At 41.5% G+C, this 20,425-nt stretch overlaps 1 protein-coding gene across 3 annotated transcripts in view; it reads left to right on the forward strand.

Annotated features, from left to right (window-relative positions):
* Nucleotides 1-300: 300 nt before the first annotated feature.
* The window catches only part of GPBP1L1 (GC-rich promoter binding protein 1 like 1), a 32,089-nt gene continuing 11,964 nt past the window's right edge, over nt 301-20,425 (forward strand). The window contains exons 1-5 of one of the 3 annotated variants that reach the window (XM_075710427.1): nt 301-386; nt 15,915-16,820; nt 17,685-17,799; nt 19,061-19,190; nt 19,554-19,837. In XM_075710427.1, the coding sequence (XP_075566542.1) occupies nt 17,740-17,799; nt 19,061-19,190; nt 19,554-19,837 (474 nt within the window). In that variant the 5' untranslated portion in view covers nt 301-386; nt 15,915-16,820; nt 17,685-17,739. Of the gene's footprint in view, nt 387-7,671; nt 7,693-13,488; nt 13,632-15,914; nt 16,821-17,684; nt 17,800-19,060; nt 19,191-19,553; nt 19,838-20,425 lie in introns of those variants that run through there. The other 2 variants (XM_075710429.1, XM_075710428.1) reach the window with 2 other exon arrangements.

The raw sequence follows: 20,425 nt of genomic DNA on the forward strand, positions 1-20,425 counted from the left end.
GCTCACGCGGAAAGGAGGGGCGGACTACAAATCCCAGCCTGCCCCGCGGCGCGGCGCCCGGCCGATCGGCACGGCGGGAGGGCGCGTGGCCTTCTGGGACGCGTAGTCTCTGCTGGCGGCCGACGGGCGACGAGGGCGACCGCTCTGATTGGTGGGGCGGGGGGCGCGCGCGCGCCCCGCGCCTGGGCCGGGGCGGGGGCAGCAGCGCTCCGCGTGGCCGCCGGGGGAGCCGGGTGGGCGTGTCCCTTCCGCCACCTCGGCCCCGCCCCGCGCGCTCGCAGGCCCCGCCCCCTCCGGCCCCCGGCCGGGCAGGGCCGGGCAGCCATTTTGGGCAGAGCTTTGTTATGGTTCTGGGGCCGCAGGAGGCAGCGAGAGGGGCCTGGCCGGTGAGTGCGGCTCCCACACCCCTCCTCCCGGCGCCCCGCCGCGCCTCCCCGCCGCCCGCCGCTCCGGGACCCGGCCCGCCGCCCCCCCTCCCCCCCCCGCCGGCTCTGCGGCCTCGGAGCGGCCCGGGATCGGCCTCCCGCCAGGCCGGGACCCCGCTGGCGGCGGCGGCGGGGGGCGGTGCGGCCGCCGGGGGGGCTCTCTCCGCCCTCGGCCCCGCCGCGCGCCCACCCCCGTCCCTCAGCCGCGGCGGGGCCGCGAGGAGCCCGCTCCCGAGGGCGGCAGCGAGGGGCTCCCGGCGGGGCAGGGCCGCCGGGCCGGGCCGGGCCGGGGGAGGGCGGCTGCGGCCGAGGCTCCTCGGTTATTGTTTCCTGCTTAGCCGGAAAGTTCCCGGCGCTTGACACCGCCTGGGCGCTGCCGCGGCCGTTCCGGCTCTCGCCCGGAGTTGAGCCTTGTCCTGTCATCACGCGGGCCGGCCGGGTGCGGGCTCGGGGCGGGGGGGGGTGGGACGGGAAGGACGGGCCGGAACGCCGCGTTCCGCCGGGGTGAAGTCCCCGGGGGGCCGGGCCGGGCGCGGGGCTTCCTGCGCGGCGGCCCGGGGCGGCCCGAGCGCCCGCGGCAGGGGCGACTCGGCTGCCGCCTGTTTTGATTGCGAGCTGGAAACGAAACTGGGTGAGCCGTGCTGGCTCGGGCCGTTTCCCTTCGCCGCTGTGGGATTTACGGCCGCTCTTTCCGGCAGCCCCCGGCGGGAGGGGGCGGTCGGCGCCGAGCAGTGACACGTGTGCTGCGGGCAGCCGAGCCCCAGCCCGCTGCCAGCCCCTCTCGGCCGGCCCGTGCGGGGGCGAGGGCAAAAGGGAGGCCGGGAAGCTTGTCAGGTGCCAGTCGTTATCTGCTCGCACAAAAACAGCGCCTGGCCGGAGGGCGAGGTGGCTTTTTCCGTCGTGAAAGTTATTTCTCTGTGTCTGGTGTGGTTTATGCCCTGTTGGCCTAGGGTCTCGCACGGTTTAACTTAAGCGGCTGTAGCTGGGCTTGATCAGAACAGCTGTGGTCACACCTAGTATTTCAAAGACGCATTTAAGGCTTTGAATTGAATTCAGTTTAGTAGTGAGCCGGTTTGGAACGATTTTAGAGCGGTTAGTGGGTGTCTGCAGAAGTTAGGAGTTTTTAAACAGCTTGAGAGGAGCAGTCGCTATTTAAATCCTCATAAGTAATGGTAGAATCGCTTAAGAGCATTGCTGAGAAATCTTTTTATATTAACATGACCAGGTAAGTCAGCCTGCCTTTCCCCGCCCCCGAGGTCTGAGTGACACAAGCGTTAGTAATGTTGATAATACTCTGAAACGTTGCAAGCGACTGAGCAAAGTATGGAAACAGCAAAGGGGGGTAATGGAGCTGAGAAAACAGCTGAGATAATTGAAGAGCCATCAAAGCTGAGTTTACTGTAGAATTGACATTGCTTCTATAAAAATGTTAGGTGGTTATGAAAAAAAGCTTAATGCAAATGTTACTTCATGAATGAATATGGCTGGTATCTCAGTGAAAGGTTCTCCATGCTCATCCATTTGGAGACCGGTATTTCAAACTTCCAGTCTCTGACTCAGGAAGGAAACAGGTGTAGAGCAGTGGTAGGAAGAAATAAAATCACCAGATTTAAGAAGAGCAGTTTTCCTCTCATATTTTGTCTGATCATTTCTAGAGAAAAACACCTTAAGAACTTGAAGTTCTGTATTTGGAATAGAAACGCTTCAGGTGATACTTCCCTATTTTTTTTCTTTTTTTTTTTTTTTACAGCTATTTGTAGGGAAGTGCAGCCTCTGCATTTTATACTCATCTAGTTTGTAGTCTTAATTCTATATGACACAGAAGTTTCCATTGCAGATATACTAGAACTTCAAGTGAAAATATGCAGGGAACAGATGGCATTTAAAAAAAAAACAAGTCCTGTTTTTTCTGCGGATGTCTCAGAAATAAGAAGAGCAGAATATAGATGTGATACATAACAAATCAAATGGAAGTGTACACTTTCTGAATTGTTAGGAAAAATACTCTGCAAACATTTTTGCAGGGTATGGTTGCCTTGTCTCACAGATGTGACTACTTTGTATGTGGTGTTAATGCCTCTTGAAATTCCTGTTTTAAATTAGGAAATTAAGTCACTACAGAAAAATAATCTTCACTAGCATTTTCATGAAATTTAAAAATATTTCAAGAGCTGTGGGATACTTTTTAAATACAGAAAAATACTGTGGTTGGATCTGTAAATTTCTTCAGAAGTATGAGGTGTCAGTAGCTCTTTGTCTTTACTAAGTGAACAAAAACTATTGGCTCAGGAGTTAAAGTTGCTTTTTTTAATTGAATTTCAGTGTTACAAGATGTTTGAAGTTAGTTGTATGGCTGCTGAATTGACTTAGTTGTGAAGTGTACTTCAGGGCATGCTTTATTCATTTGTCTGTATGAACAGATTGGAAAAGGACTGGCTGTGTTCAGTAGAGCTAAAACAGAAAGCACCTCTCTTCAGTAAAGTGCTGGCTGCTCTTGCATGGATACAGCTTTTTCTTACGGCTTTGTAAAAACACAACCATGGGGTGACTGTTGCTATAACTTACACAGGAAAAGGTCATAGTTACTGAATTTTGCAGTTGGTGAGGTAGTGTGTATAGCAGGAAGCTTGTTTGGTTTTTTTAAGTTTTTATGTTAATTTATTTGTAGAGGCAGGAGCGGTTTAGATTTTGTTCTGCTAACATAGCAGTGTAAGTGGACATTTTCCTGTCACTTACGTAGTGACCAGGATACCAACTAAATCGTATGTGGCTTTCATTTCAGTAAGAGTAATTGGAGTGCATGTTCTCTTTACTTGTCAGATTTGATGAAAAGCAGTGAAGTTGGCAGAAACATGGTCCTGCTTAGAATACTTCATGAAGGCCAGGATGTTGTTTAACTTGTGTTCTATAAGTTAATATGTTCCTGTGAAAATGTGCCAAACTCTAATGAATTACTGTATGGTCAGAAGATAAATTTACATTTTGGGGAGTGGATTTAGGTAGAGATTGATAGTGGCTAAGTATCCACTGCCCCATACATGTATGTGCAAACACTGTGCAGACCTAAAAATTCTAGGTTAGATGAGGCCATTAGCATGACAGTAAGTGGGAAGGGAAGCATATTGGTTAATCATACATATTAGCTATCAGGCTGTATCCCTCCAAACTGGAAATTCTTGACTAAAGTGTGCTTAACTATTTCAGTTCCTGCCTTCTCCAGCTGGCCTTCAAAAGTGTCAGAAGAAGAATTTTAACACTTTATGCTTCTTAGACCTTTCTGTAATTAAACAGCAAAAAGACTTTGCAAGGTGTTGGTGTATGCAGTTCCATAAAAAGACTAATCTGAAATAGTTGCACTTCCAAGGTCTGGCTTTAACAACAATCCTTTTTGAACCAGTACATCCAAACATAAGTGAGGTTTTCTGCAATAAGTGATGCTCAGAAACAAATATTTTGCAGTGCGTGACCTTGTGCCCCAGGGACTGTTGAACACTAGAGAGTTCATCAGGAGCTACTGAAGTTCTAGGATTTACAGTCATTCTAGCAAAAATGCCAATGTATTTTTTTTTTTCTGTTTTCCTCCTTGAATCTTGTGATCACTTCCAGTTCAGTGTTTTCATAGTCTTATCCTCCACCCTGGAAGGAGCATCACAGCTTCATGGTGTGGTGTTGGTGGTTCTTAATAAGCAAGGATGGGGGGTGTATAATGTTGTCCAAATGCATGTCCTTCGTTTTAGGAATCCCCTTTTTTTCCAGTATAGGAAGAAATGAATTATTGTAAATTAGTTTCCATTGGAGCAGTTTTATTTTCAGCATCTGTTCTAGGTTCAGGTAGATAGTAAGTGTCAGGGGTGAATAATGGTATGGCCAAGAATGACTGGCAGTGGGGATAGAGGTTTTGTGTGGCGGGGACTGCTTTCCTGGATATCTGTGTGACCCTCATACTGTAGTTGCAACATACGGAGCATGTGGCAATGATCATCACTCACTTTGAATTTAGTCATCTTCAGTTTGTGATGAACAATTAGCTTGTAAATAAAAGACTGGGTCTGCCATGGAGGTATAGGGTATTATTCTGGGTGCGGAAATTATTGGTATTCACAAAGTTGCTGATGAATTTGTATGGTAAAGATTATAACAGGTCTCCGGCTTTTCAGCGGAAAGGAGTGTTTTGCCATGGTGTTCCAATGCGTCATCCATCATCAAGGGATTAATCAGGATTCACATGAGGTGGTCTGAAAAGACCTTTGATGCTAATCTTAAAAAAACTCAGCAAGGGAACTCTCTCACCCTGAAGGTGTTGAATGGGTTACGATCTCAACTGTTAGTTTGGGAAAACTGTCTTTCCTGTACTTCAAACTCTAGTTAAAGTAGAGAAACAGGTTAATGATGACTTTAATGTCTTCAGGTTGAGTGGGCCTTATGGAATATATCCTACAGTATTTAGGGAACTGACAGCCTGTGGGGGTGGTAAAAGTTCCAGAATACTGAAAAGTGTTGAGGAGCACTTCCCCTCACAACATCTAGAAAAGGACAGGACTTGGGTATGTTCAAGGGAAGAGTGTTCGCATCAGGGAGTCTGTCTTGGGTCATGTACTGTTTGGTGTTTTCACTTTTCCATGTTGAAACAATATTCTTACTGAACACACAGATGATATGATCTTGACAAATTCAAGAAGTGGTCTGAAATCAATAGCATTGATTTCAGCCATTTTGGTGTAGATGGGTTCAAATTACTCTGTTTAGGAATATTACCTTGTGCAGCCAAGTAACAGCTGGCTAGGCAGCAGTGCTGTGGGAGAGTATCTAGGGGTTATGGTGGTTCCTAAATTATCATGAGTCAGCAGCATCACTGTCATGAAAATTTGCTTGTCATACTGGAACATACAAAAGAGCGTTGTAAACAAGGTATTAATGAAGCAGTTTTTCTATTCTTCTGAGGAGTGATAGGTCTTCAGCTAGAAGTATGTTGTTCAGTTTGTGATACTATCATACTTTGGGAAAGTTATGGCTGGATAGCAAGATCTGTAAAGAAGATAAAATCTGTAAAGGAGAGAACCCCTGAGTGAGGATTGGGGGGGAAAAAATTGGATTGTTTAGCTCTAGAATAGTTTTATACAACTTATGTTTCATCAGACATCAGCAGGTGATCTATAAAGCAGCTTACAAAAGTTACCTGCGGATATAAGTGGGAGCCAGCTCTGACATCCTGTCACTGCCTGCAAGCTGTCATGCTTGGTAGGTGGGTCACATCAGTTTTTTCATCATTAGTGCTTTGAACTTAAAAGCTTGTAGCTTCAACAGTAACATTGGAGTTGTTGTGGGGAGTGTTTGTTTTTTAAAAACATGACTATATTTGGTCCCAGAATATGTTATTACATCCTTTTTCTGCTGCCAGACGGTGCTGGGATACAGGGTGGTGTATGGGACTTCCCTCCTGACCCCCCCAAAAAAAAACCCGCCGCCACCTGCTAAGGTTGCCTTTCAGTCAGGCAGTACTGAAGTACTGGTCTGGAGAAAAGATGTCTTAAAAGGTATCTGCAAAGAGAGGTTAGTCAGCTTGCCATATCCACCATGAATAAAACAAGTAGTTATGGGTTGAAATTGCAGCAGAACATATTTAGGTTAGGCATTAGATGCGGGGACAGGCTTTCAAGCCATAAGAATAACGAAAACAGATTGTAGAGATATGCTGGAGAATGCTGGTATGCTAATCTCTTTTGATTTACAGCTCCAAAAAAAATATTTTGGTGGAGGTATGAATAGCTGCATAATGAATTCCAGTCTGCTGATAACCAACTCATTTTTCTAATACTTTTTGAGACATCTGAGGGTTAATTTTTGGACCCCTGCAGCTCTGCAGCCTGAAGATCACTGTACAAATTGGTGGAGGGGGGTATTGCTTAGCTTATTTTCAAAGACATCTGATGAGAGAGGGTAGAGCTAAAATCTTTTAAATCTCAGGAGAAGGGGATGGACTATGCAACCTCTGAAGATCCACCACATGCACACTCCCCGCCCCCAGATGTTTTCCTAGTATTCCCTAGTTTATTGTAGGACACTAGGGTAGAAGAATGACATTGTTTAACTCTTGGCCTGCACGGTGTACCTGCAGAATAACAGCGCAATAATTCTCTGCAAGATCTAAAGATGAAGTTCAAACCAGCTGGACAACATCTTGTCCATAACTCCTTGCTTTATTTTATCTCCGAGAGTTTCACAGACTAGATCGTAGAGAGAGCTCTAGCAAAATGCTGTGAACATCCACAGAGGATGTATCTGCCAGCTGCAGCAAATCATCAGATCACAGGATTAGGGATTACTTGTTCCTCTTTTTTCTTTTTTTTTTTTTGAAGCCAAGACCAAACAAATGGAATAGTTATTATTTGTACAATTTATTTTATATGTGTAGGACTTGTTTTAAACTGAATTGTCTTCAGTGACTTTTCTACATTGATGTTTGATAATACTTTCTTGATTAGAGAAAGTGCTGAAAATTTTAAGCTAGTGGAATGAAAAACATAGCAGATAACGTAAACTTTACAAACTGTAATGCAGGTGTTGTACACATGCTGAAAAGTGCTGACTGAACATGCCTTTGTTGTGTCCTAGTCACAGACAAATAAATGTGGAGTTTCTTCATGTTGCCCTGGTCTTGAGGTAAAATGGTTTAGAAATAATCCAAGTGGAGGGAGGGGCAGAGAAGGTATGTTAGTCCCCCAGTCTTTGCCTGTTGTCTTGGGCGGGAAGTCCCTGGACTGTACCGCCCTTCCCAGTTTGTAGTACTGGTCTTGTAGGGCTGGAGTAGTGGTATCGAGGGGAAGAATTACTATAATACTGTTTAGGACAATGGTCTCTTATTTCTGAATGTCCTTCTCTGTTTATTTTGTTGACTCTCAATTGTCTTTCCTCTTTGCAAGTGACATGCCTTCTGCTCTCTTATCCTTCATCTGGAATGCAGATCTTTACTTCCCCGTACTTGATTTATGGTCTCTCTTGCTTTGACACAAAGATTTGATAAATAATCTGGTTGCATTTGATGCTCTTTTCCAAAGGAAATATGTTTTTCTCAGCTCCAAATGGAATATATTTAAATGTAAATGTGCTATAGTAGCAATAGTAACCCTGGTAAAATACTGGGTTATAAAATACCCTTAGTGGGAAACACCCATCCCATTATTTTTTTTTTTTTTAAGGTACTGGAGAACTACTTACTTCACTTCTGCTTAGGCTCTGTCTACATCTCTGGAAGACAGGTAGGCAGGAGGTATGTAGTATGCAGCAGGGATAAGCCAGTAATTACATATTTGCAATTCTTTCCTTATGATGAGGAACATTATCCTGGCATATGCTACTGAGCAGTAGAAGAGACTTTATTCATTAAGGCTTTGGGTACACCATACAGATAGGCTCTTCATTGCTATTTCACTCATTCTGTCATGAGGTTTTGGGGATGATAGCGGTACCTTTAAAGGCAGCCATGACAAGGTGTTGTGCTTTGTAAGGTTCAAGGCAGAATAGAGCCTTATCTTGACCTCGCATACTTTCAAAAGGTCTGTGGATCAAAGTTCACTACAAAATAGATGTTTGATTTTTGTTCCCTTCAAGAGCTAAAAAGACCTTTGGATTTGATGAAAATTAGCAGAATACCTTCTCCAGATTCAAAATACCTTATTTCATAAAATGCTAAAGCTGGTTGAAAGTTCAGAACGTTGTTCACATTTAAAGCCTAATACTATTTAAAATATGTTTCTTTGTTTTGTATCAGTAGTGTCAATAGATACACTTATTTAACAGAGGTGTATACAATCCCTGGAACCTTACTGCCTGCAGTAGGGCAGAGCAGTAAGTAGGTTTTAGTACTTCAGGTAAATGCCCCAGTTCTCTAACGTAAACAGTACTAAAGGCTGTTAAAGGGATGTTGGAGGGAAGTGGAAGCTTAAGTGGCACAGGAGAGAGGCATAAGGGATGACAGTATTGCCGGTGGCTGTAGAGTATAAAACACCCAGGAATAATTGTCGGTAGGTATAGTATCTGGAAAGTCTGTGCTGTCCCCATTCTATGCTTATAAGGCGTTGAGCCTTTTTAGATTTAGCCTTTTAGATTCTACATGTTTAAAATGGTCCTATCTTGATACTCAGAGTAAACTCATCAAAACCCACTAGAACGGTTCAGCTGTAATGTATCGCACTTGCTGGCTGCAGTTCAGAGCCTTATCATCTTACACAGGCCTCTGTGCTGGTTCCCCAGATGCTGCCTTTTCCAAAATGTGCTTTGGGCTTTTATGTTAAATACAGCTTGCTTCCAAAGACAAACTTGCTGGCTTTGGGGTCTGTGGTCTTCTCAATGCATCTGATACTGCTGACCCAGTAGTGATGTGGTGGTAGTCTTGCTGGCAGAAACTTGGATCAGCTGGGGCTGGAAGGGTAGGTGTCAGTCAATCAATAGCATTGCTAAAGGTCAAGTTTTTGTCAATGGTGTTTTCTTAGTGAAGAATCTTTCCTGCATCACAGTCCTAGAAGTCACTTTTCTCTGTGATTTGGTTATGTTACTCTTGTATGCCCTTGTGTCTTTGATTGCTCTTAAGAAAGACAAAAAATCATCTCCTTACCCACTGCATTCTAGATGTCAGTATGTATTCACAAGAGTAGGCTGTTAAGGCTTTGCAAGGTATGCGGTTGGGTGGGTGCATGTGTATTTGTTCCAGAAATTTTGAAAGAGGTAGGATTTGGTTAGTGTGACCTTAGAGAAATGGAAAGTAAGTAGGTACATGGACAGTTTGTTTGTGAAGCAGTGCTGTACAAGATGCCAGTGGGAGAACTGTCAATAGTGGGAAAAGGTTTTAGCGTATAGATGTGTCCATATGGACCTTTCTTAACCTATTTTCAGTTCATTGAAGTTAGTCGTCTGGTTTGCAAAAGTGGTCAGATACATAACAGTTAATATGATTTTCCCCCACCCCTAGCCTGTTACTCTGGAAAAACTTTTGTATGGACAAGCTTCTGACACGTTTTCATCTTGGAATATATAGATTTGCAGTGTTGTTTCTAGAACACAAAACAGTTTTGATGATTCTGCAAGATAGATTAATTTGCTTTAAACTTGAAAAACAAGGTGTTAATCTTTCAGTAATAACTGGCTTTCACAAGAACTTTTAATAGCTGTCTGTATCTGTGAAGACTTTGGTTTTATACATGATTAACATGTTAATCCATCATTTAGTGTTTTAATGGCTCACGTTTCCATAATTCTGTAAAATCCGACATGAGTGATGCTTGCATTTTTAGATGCTAGATTTTTCAGCAGTCAGGTACAACTTAAACAATGTTTTTTGCAGTATTTTTAATTAATGGAACTGTCCTATACATGTGAGTAAAAGTTTTGGAGGTCTAGCTGTATGATATAATGGAAAGAAACAAGTAATGATGGCAGGTGTGTATAATAGTTACTCTGATGCATAATACCTCAGGTGTGTGAGCACTACCAGTTGTACGTGCCGTTCTGGAACATCTACATTTGTCCTCTCAAAAGGTAGCCGTATTTCAGTCATGTAGACAGGCTGAAGGTGTGTCTAGACAATTGTATTCATGGAAGCTGAAAGCAAAATGAAAGTAAGTTTGTTTTGTAGATGAACGTGTAGGTGAACATGCCATTAACTGCAAATAAACGATCTCAACTTGAGAAGATGTAGCTCACCAGTTGTTACAACTCTTGAAGTACTAATGCTGCACTTCTGTCTTTTATAGTAAGGCCTAGTAATGTGTGTGAAGTTGAAGCAAGTTTTATAATTACATTATTTTAAAAGGGCTGTGCACCCAAATATGATTATCTTATTCAATAAAATGTTTCTAATAATAGTAAGACCAAGCCACATTCTGCTTTTTTGGAAAACAGGATAATAAAATTTCATGTGTGGCTTTTTGATATCCATAAGGAAATCAGTAGCATGCTTTTGACTCCTCCTAGGTTGGGCACCAGGCTGTGACTCGCTATTTCTGTGAATGCATTAGATTAACCAAAAGTTGTTAGAAAGAGATTGTATCTTAGTGGATGCATATGGTATTAGTTCTTTATCATAAACTAATATACACCTGTTAAATGACACTCTACTCTGAAGAGTAGCTAGGTGGAAAGGTCTGTCATGTACACGTGTATGTTTAGGCATATATGCTTGATTAAATAACTTCGAAAGAGCTGCACAGAAAGAAAACTGATAAGGGAAGTAAATTCTGTTCTGCCTTATGCATCCATTAAGTTGTTCACTAATTTTTCTGAATGCTTTTGCAACCCAGCTGACATCTGATCTTTAGGAATATTACTGAAATCCTAATTGAGTTGGCCAGTTAGAAAAACAGTCTTTACTTTTTTTTTTTTAAGTAAACATGTTCTGTTTAGAGAAATACATAGAAATGCAGTGAAATGAGCTGAAATTGTGGCAGAGATGGACTTTACAGCTGCTATTAGCTGGATTGATAAATGTATAATGAAGGGTAAAAGTCTACTTTCGTGCTGGTTTTCTGCTAGCAGCTCTAAGTCTTTGTCATTTGCTGTTGCAGGAGACCAGAAATGGAATTAATGTAATTAATAGGATTCCAGGTAGACAGCAGAGGTGAAGGGACCTGAGGAGGTTTGCAAGGAACATTGACACAGAAAAAGCATCCAGTAAAACTTGTATGTTTCAGATGTGCACTGCAGTACGCAATGTGAGCAAAGGTTAGAAGGCCTGGTTCCGGGAATTCCCAGAGAGGTTGTGTGCTAGAATGGCACAGCATGCAGGTGAGCTCTTATCTCAGGCCAGATTTTGTTTCCCATTGGGCTTTTACAGTTTTGTAGGCCAACATAGGAGATGGAAGAGGATGTAATAGGAAAAATGCACTGCTGATAAGAAAATGCATAGATTAGCCTTAGGAGTATTGCAACATCTTGATCTGTTGGCAATGAGTAATTTTGTATCGCAGCTCAGGGGCCTGGATTAGCTTGTCTCTTTAGTCTTACATTCTGGTTGGTGTAGGTCATGGTGTATTGAATACCTCCCTGGTTCCCACTGTCAGGTATATATGGAAAGTTCAGCTTGAGAGTCAAAGCTTTAGAAACTCTCTCTCTGGTTTAGAGATTAACTCTGGTCAAGTCTATGTAAGGAGTAGAAGTGAAAGTTAACAGGATCAAAACAACTGTGTAACTATATTCAACTATAACACAGCATTAATGGTGTATTAGAGGATGGGGTTTTCTGTCCTGACTATGTTCCTTACTGTAGTCTGTGCCTCTTCTTTAAATTGGATGTGCTTGTATGTTTCTTCTATTTTTATGTCAAACTTTTAATATTTGTTTAGACAAATAGGCCATGAAGTCTGATCATAGAGCATCTGACAACTTTCACTTGTTTATTTGACTCAGTGACAAGTATCATTTCTTCCATTTGCATGTTAAATGACACGGTGAAGGATATTTAGATATGAAACTTAAGCAATTACCAAGTGGAAAAAAGTACTTTTATAACAACAAAAACTTATGAAAAGAGGTAGCTATGAAGTAACAGTTAAAACATTTTTAATGCAACATGTAAAAATTTGTAATTGAAAAAGAAATTTTTTTAAAGGTTAATTAAAACTGTTCACAAGTGGAACCCAAGTGCTTATCAGAGTTTAATGTTTTATGTACTTATATTACTTGCCCAAGACTACTTCATTTTGATCAGTGAAAGAATATTTTGGGGTAGTTGATAGTCAACCTTTTTTCTTCACCAAAGCTCATTAATGCAGATTTCGTTGTTCTGAAAGGAGGTATGCCTTTAAAGAACATATCATTTAGTGATGTTATTATTTTCTCTTTTTCTGATTTGTATTTCCAGAAATAATTCAAACTGGAATTTAAAAGGAGAGAGGGAATTAATTAAATTTGTGTTGACGAGCACTTTCATTTGCTTTTTTCCTGGAATTGGGAGTGGCTACTGGGGATGATCTTTGTCCTTGCTGTTTTCCATCGTGAAGCAGAGACCAGCTCGACTGAACTGTAAATGCAGTATGGGAAGAATTGGGAACTTTGCCTTCAGGGAATGCATGGGTGTTTGTTCCACACACATGCTCATGTGCATGACCAGAGAAAAGCAGACACCACCTGTATTTTGAGAAATCTCTTTGCTCTATTCATTACTGAGTAGCTGGTAAAGGTCATTTCAGTTCTGTGTAGTAATCAAAAACAGAAACAGTGTTAGATATTAGGAAGAAAGGTTAAAAAATGCACAATTTTGCCACCGTATGGATTGGTCATGCTCCCAGATCTTGAGCATTTTATGCAGTTTTGGTGACCTTATGTCTAAAAGACATGGTAAAGGCTAGGAAAGGCTTTTGCAAATAATTTGTCTTAGCTTGGAAGAGAGATGACTTGATGGGTATGTACATCATGTATAAAATCATGAGTATCATGAAAAATTAAAGAGAATGTGGTCAGGCTCTTTGGTAGCACAAGAAAACATCCAACTGAATTTAGACTGACATTTCTATAGCCACAAATTTACCTTTACACTAAGCACAAGTAAACTCTGCCCCCTCTCATTGGGGAAGCAAAAATGTATTAAAGTGTTTAAAAAGAAAGCAATTCAACAGATCTACATAGAAGCACTGACTGGTAATAAGCTATAATACCAACTCTGGCTTCAAAGGCTGAGAAAGTATCCTGGGACGCACACACACACCCCCCACCCCCCGATGCTATTCTCTCTTGTTCTTGCGCATTTTTTTTCTTAATAATTTATTGTAGGTTGCTGTCAGAGAAGGTAATTGAGAGAGTTTGGGTCTTGCCCTTATGATTTTGTGGTATTACTGTTGTCAGTAGTATGGTAGGTTGTGGAAGTGGTCTTAGGTAGGTTGAAGGTGTCATGTTGGACAGGATTCAGAGCGTATGTGAGAAGAGGCTGTGAAACCTAGCATGTGGGCTAATCCTACTGAAGGGTTTCAGTAGTAGTGTAGTTTACAGCACTTCGCCTAACAGCAAGCTTTTTGCTCTAGCAAAGTGTTGCATTTTAATGTCGCATACCTTGTTCTTTTTCTGATACTACATGCACAGGAGGGCGATGACTGAAGAGCAGTATATATGCCTTTTGAAATAAGGAGCCAGCTGCAGGCTGTGTTGACATACAGTATATTGGCATATAGCCTTCAGTACCTTGCTCGTGCCAGGAAACACAACTTTGGAAGGGCTCAAGACGTCAGTTCATATTTACTATCTGAAGTGTGCTTTCTGTACACTACCTGAAGAGAAGTGCGTGGAGATTAATTTAAGCCTCTTGCTTTGATGTACTGCAACCTCAGTGCAGAGCCTCCCAGTAACTGTGACACCCACAAGTGAGATTGTTTCAGAGTAAAGGTTACAGAAGTATCAAAATACTTGATAGACGGTTTGAGGTGATGTGGAGGTCATTCCTTTAACAACTATAAAGTTTTCTGATCGGCAGTGCCTATTTTATGCTAACTGTGACAGCACAATGTTTGCAAGACAAGTAGCACATTTTAGACAAGTCCAAAATGTCATGTCTAGAAGTTGCACTAGACTGTCTACATGCATGTTAGATACTGCTCCTTAATGAACTGCCCTGGTCACTGATGCTAACGATGATATCAAAATAGCAGGTTAGGAGACCTGAATCCTCTGCAAAATCTTCTTTAAATTGGTGGTTGGAGTTTCGCAAAGAGTTTCACCTTGGTTTTGACTGTGCTGAAATATAAAAAGATGTCTTGCAGCAACACAAGTTTTGCAAACTGTTCGTGTGCTTTCCTTTTCCAAAGGTACTGGGAACCTTTTTTGTGAAATGGAACCTGGATATTGTACTTCTGTGGTGTTTTTATTTTTGTTGTGTACTCAGACATAGTTCCTACTTCAAAACTGTAGTTCTGTGATGTTCATTTATTTAGATACCATTAAATCCCAAGAACAGTTCCATGTGGGCTTTGCTCCGCTTAGGTCCATTTTTCACATCACTGTGAATTGTTCTCAAGGTTCATGATCTTCTTAAATTATATGACTTCTCTCAATAGTTTGACATGGCTTAATTGCTATACAGCTTGTTCTGAAAAGCGTATTTATTCAGAAGGTAATGAATCTTGTTTAAATATAGTCAACTACATTGACTTTGTCCCTGTTTTATCTTCTACTTACTGCTCAAACATTTGGTAGCAGTCTCAGGTCACAGCTAAAGTTCTGTACCTGTGCTGAGTTCAGCATGGTGGGAACACTGTTCTGTCTGCAGCAGATGTTCCAGCATGTCCCTATACACACTGAAAAATTACCCTTTCCTATAAAAACAGGTCTTGATAGGTTAGCACTTTTGTTGTTTGCAGTGTGTGATGCTTACTAACTTGTGGTACAGGGTGGGATGCTCAGAACGTTCCCAGGTCAGTATTGTGTATGGCCATGTCCGCTCTGTTTTTGCCTCATCTTGGCTGGTAGTTTGTAGGGGTTGTGAGGGTGCTTGTTGTTACTCTACCTCCAGAAATGTGATCATGGCTCACAGCTTAGGTGCAAAAGTGTTCCCCCCTTTCCAAACTCCCCTACAGAACAATAATATCTAGTTCCAGAAAGAAAAAATTATATTTAAAGGGGGTTTGTTAAAGGGAATGACCCAGAGGATAAAAAGGTGGTGATTCTTTTACTATTCCCTGTGTGTGTTTATTTTGAGCTTCTATCAAAACTGTCTTAAAAACTTTTAAAAAAAAAATAATCCACATTTAGAGTAAAGAATGGCATAACAAGTGCAACAAAAACCAGAACTGATCAAAGAATGGAGCCATAGCCAAACAAGGAAAACAAACTCTGATAAGTCAAATATAAAGACATAATAAGGCACACCTAAAAGGATCCTGAGAAACAGCTGCTGGCATCAAAAGAGTAATAAAACCTTTCAGATGTTTCAGGAGCAGTAAACCTATGTATTTGCTTCTGGTTAGGTAAGATGGTTCAAGGAAAAAGAGACCATAGCAGAAAACCTCAATTTTTTTTATTGTTGGTGGAGTTAATGGAATACTGGATGTATTAATGTCATGAGCCTCTTGAGAGAGGAGTCTGGCTGTGTTGGAGCAGGTGAGGAATGGTGTGCGTGCGCAGAGGAGATGAGGCACATGGAATGGCCCAAGCCTACCTGCGGCCTAGAGTCTCATTTTTATTTTAGCAGCAGGTTTTAAAATTGCTACAAAGTGTGGAATCCTTTTCATCAGTTGCATGCAGTTTCTCCACTCTTACTTTTATTCTGATTCAGCTTGTTTGTATTGCTCTTTTGTAAGCTAAATCTGGGAAGTTATCATTTAAAAGCAAAAATGCCCTTTTCGGGGACCTTTTTTTTAATTAGATTATTTCAGGTTTAGTTTTGATCAGAGATCAAATAGCTTTTGTCACTTGCACTATAGTTGCTCAATTCCTCCTTCTGTTCTTCTCTCTAGTCATACTTTGTCATGTTTATGCCACTTGTATTGATGAGGTTTTGTTTGTTTTTTATAGTGACTACAGTTCCTGTCTCACCTCTTTGATGGAAGAGGACTATGACCCAGAAGTGAACTCTCCACTGTAGAACAAGAAGCTCTTGTGGAATAATTTGTGTCCCTTTAAAAGCAACACCCAGTCTACAAAAAAAATAGAGTAGAAGAGATTATTTTTGGACCTGGCATTTTTTGTTCATGTGACCTATGTTTCAGCATGTAAATGGTGAAAAACGGGGAGATAAACATTTGTGCCTGCTTTTGAGCTTGATATCAAGTAGTGCTTAGCTCTGTGGAGCATTAACCAAGTTACGTGAAGACCAGAGTATATCCTAACATTCTTTTTTTTTTTTTTTTTTTTAAATACTATACCTTTTTTTAGCAGATGTATGTGATAAAAATGAAGCTTATATTTTAAGAGAACTTGGGCAGATGCTTCTTGTTTAGATCTCAGCATTTGGGACAAACGTTTTTATGTAACGTCATCCTTTTTCCAGAGTGTTCAGGTTGATCTGCTGCAGATCATGAATTATCCAGCAGACTTGAGTGTATCTGTTCAGTATTAACCATGGTGTTGCTCTGAATGTTGTCATGCAGACTTGACAAACCTTTTTGTAATGTAAAGGCTGACTTCTGTACTACCACGACCAGAAGAAATTTAATGAGGTGAACGTGGTCGTGGCTTTTTTTAAACATAAATTACCTTCTTAGGTATATTTTTTTTTGTAGTGAGAGTGCAAAGAGAGGTTAAAATGAGCAGCTGAGGGGGTGAAGGGCCCAGTTGGCACGAAGTGCGGCCTCTCGTGCTCCGCTTCGAGACGCACTATTGCCTCAAGGCTGGCCTTACAGCATACTGGAGAAGGAAGGAACCCGAAGGTCAGTGAAGCACAGAAACTGAGGACATTGGACTGCAGAGGCCAAACTCAGGGTAAGTGATCGTATGTACTTTTTTCTTTGCTTCTCTAATGTTGACTTGTTCATAGATAAATTAAAGTTGAAAAATAAAGCAGAATGGTGAACTGAAGAACCTTCCACAAAAAGGCAGAATTCAGTTACGCAGAGCAATAGCGGAATTTTCATTGCTTTGAGCAATGGAAATTGCTAAGGCATGTTGGAATGAAAATTCAGTTTTGGATTCCTCAGCTGGTCTTCAGTTGAATTTCCATTAAGATCCTTCAACCAGCTTGTGTTCTGTTCCTAACCATTTGGTTTCTTAGCTATGAAAACAGTTTCAGCATGAAATATTCCCTGGTGTATGGAAGTTGGTGGATCTGGATACAATTTTAAGTTGGGAGTGCAGGAGCTGACATATGGCTGTCTTTCAGGTCTCTGATCTGCTCTCAGTGTCTCTAACATCATCACCAGTTTGGTCATATTTGATTTACAGCCTCTGGAATAAAACATGCAGTAATCGCCCCTTTGTAGACTATGAGACAAGGAGCAATGAAGGAATGTACCCCAAATTTTGTCATGTCTTGATTTTGCACATCTGTGCATTGTATGGCTTTTGTATGCTGTTTGTTCTGTTTTCTTCCCACCTCCATGCCCATCCTATCATGAATTTCATGGGTATGTTAACTGTAAACAGGAAGTAACTGGGAATGTGTAAGTTCTTACCTGTTTTGGTCAGAGGAACAAAGTCAGCAGGGAAAAAAAAAATGCTTAAGTGTAATATGAAAAACTACAGCACTTTTCCCCTCCTATTCGTATAGGCCAAGCTTTGGGAAATAAATTGTATTATTAATTCAGTTTGGAAAAGATGACAGTCAGGGAATGTTCTTTTCATTTACAGATCCTGGCCATGAGGTTTGATGCCTCATTTTGTTGAAGGGAGACACTGGACCTAAATGGCGCAGCATGACTTTGTTCCTGCCTGGCTTAACTTCTCAACACCACAGTCAACCAAGGTAACATTAATACAGATCACCTCCTTTTACAGCTGTGACAATAATAAAAAGCAAAAAATTGCCCCAGTGTTTTATTGTACTTAAAATGTTTAATTTTAACTTCTTTTGTGTTTTTAAGGAAGGCCTTTGGAAACTTGCTAAGGTGAAAATATTTTTGTTGGTTTTGTTTCAACAAATGTAACCCTTTTATTTCAGAGGAAGAACAGTCTTTGCATTCAGACATGGAAGTAGTTCAGTGTCTTTGCATTGAGACTTGAGTGGGATCCCAAGTAGAAAATCGTTAAAGAAATGGCCCTAAATCTGTGGGAGTCAAGACTTGAGCTGCCACTTATTTACAATTCAGAATATAATTTGGGTTTGATTTATGAAAATAATCTGATCCTTGCTGAGTAGAAGATTGATGATAAGCCCTTGGGCTCTAACTCTAAGCTCAGAAATAGTTTGCGGTGGTTGGGGTTTTTTTCAGCCTTAAAATGAGGGCAGTTTGCCTGTCGCCTTCTTTCTAAAACTGATTCCAGAAGCAGCTTAGGTTGACCCAGGAAGTCTGTTTCAGGACTCTTACAATTTGTGTTACTTGTGCGTGGCGGTGGAGAAAAACATTTTAATAGCAAACCGTATCATGATGGACGACATTGAACAAGAAAGAATACAGGTTTCACCTTCATGCTTAAATATGACACAAAAGTAATTTCAGGATATTTGATGCATTTAAAACAAACCTTTGCATTGTTTATAAGTGAGGGAAAGTGAAGAGTAAAAGATTCTTTGGAATCTTAATGCTAGAAGCATTAACGTTTTCTACAGCATCATAGTTGTTTTAGTCCAGAAGTGCTTTAACTAACTTGAGTATCTCAGAACATAAGTCAGACTGATTGGATCCTCTGTTGCTCTCTGTTCTTCTGTCTTTAGAGGGAGTGAATGAATGAGCACCTGTGTATCATATAATTTCTTAAATGAATTTTGCAGAACGTATGCATTTGTAAAGACCACTGGTAAGATTAGTGTGTTAGGTTCTCTCTGATTCTGTGTAAGATATGCGGAGTTGTGTGCCATTCTGATCAGGTTCACGTGATTGTTGACATTGTTGGCTAAGCAATGGGGATATGGATGCTATATTGAAAACTAGTATGGGAATGTGGGGTTTGGGTTGGGTTGGTTTTGGGTTTTTTTTCTTTTCAATTAACAAATGTCACTGTTGGACTGACAGGCTCCTGGAGTGCCCTAATGAATGCTTCATTATATCACTTTTTACTTTCTACAGTCCCCTGCAGCCACCTTTGAGAAACATGGAGAGCATCTTCCACGGGGAGAGGGTCGCTTTGGGGTGAGCCGTAGGAGACACAACTCTTCTGATGGATTTTTCAATAATGGTCCCCTCCGAACTGCGGGAGGTGAGTAGGAAGGATCAGAATGCAGCCTGAGAGCAAATATTTTAGAATGTTCTACAGAATGAAGAATTCTGCAGAATATAAACAACATTTTCCAAAACTGTACCTTTTCAAAACATCCTATAAGAAACTTGTGCTATTCTCTTCCCCCATGCCATGTGCTCAGGCCTTAAGGTGTTTTTGTGGTAGCTGTATGTGTGTTGTGTAGCTTGGTTTGTTTTCTGATATAATCACACAGTAGCTTAATAAGTTTGGCCTAGTAGTTACTTAGTGAACACTGACTTAATAAGAAAAACAGCCTGGTATTTCCAGTATTCTACACACTGTTGACTTTTTTCATTTGTGTACTTATCTCCTTTTGTTTAGACTGCTGGCATCAGCCGTCCCTTCTCCGCCATGATTCTGTAGATTCTGGTGTTTCTAAAGGAGCTCATGTTGGGCTTTCTGGCAGTCAGCCTGGCTGGCATGGTCCCTCACGGGGCCATGATGGTGTGAACCAGCGTGGTGGAGGAGGAACTGGAGTTCATCGCCACTGGAATGGCAACTTCCATTCTCGGAAAAGTTCTGCCTTTCAAGAAAAACTGCCTGTTGAATCCAGGGAAGAGAAGAAGGACGATAAAGAGCAGTTGCAATTTGAGGAAGAAGACTTTGTAAGTGTATAGCTTCTCACTAGAAGTTGCAGCTGTGAAGCGGCTTTTCAGATCTCATTTTTATTAGCATTGATAGGTGACAAGGATCTAGAGTTGCATTCCATTCCATGTTTGAGATCACAACAGATTTAACAAAATTGTTGCAGTGCTGACAGGATGCTAACTGGTACCCAGAGTCCTCGGGATTTGGCAACCTGTTGGATTATGGGTTTTGGCACATTACTATATTTTGCCAAATGGTTATTGTGAACTGAAGACAGCATTGTAACACACAAGCTAGATCTTCAGTGAAACTCATAAGGTGACACTTTGGTCTGCCATAGGAAGAGCAGTTGTATTGACTTTGTGCCTTTGCTTACAAAGCCTTTTTTCTTTTTCTTTTTCTTTTTTTTTTTTTTTTCCTCCTAAGTACATCTATTTGGCTATCTTCACCTGCTGTTCCTGTTTCCTGCATTCTGGTACATGTTGGTGTTTGTGATAACCTCCCCAGGCTTGTTCATGACGTGCTCAGACCTTTGAAACCATCTGTCTTCAATCTTCGGGAATAGATTTTGTTATCAGGGATGCTTTCCTGTCTCTCGGTTGATC

The sequence above is a fragment of the Pelecanus crispus genome, chromosome 5, assembly GCF_030463565.1.
Source record: "Pelecanus crispus isolate bPelCri1 chromosome 5, bPelCri1.pri, whole genome shotgun sequence".
NCBI classification, from domain to species: domain Eukaryota; kingdom Metazoa; phylum Chordata; class Aves; order Pelecaniformes; family Pelecanidae; genus Pelecanus; species Pelecanus crispus.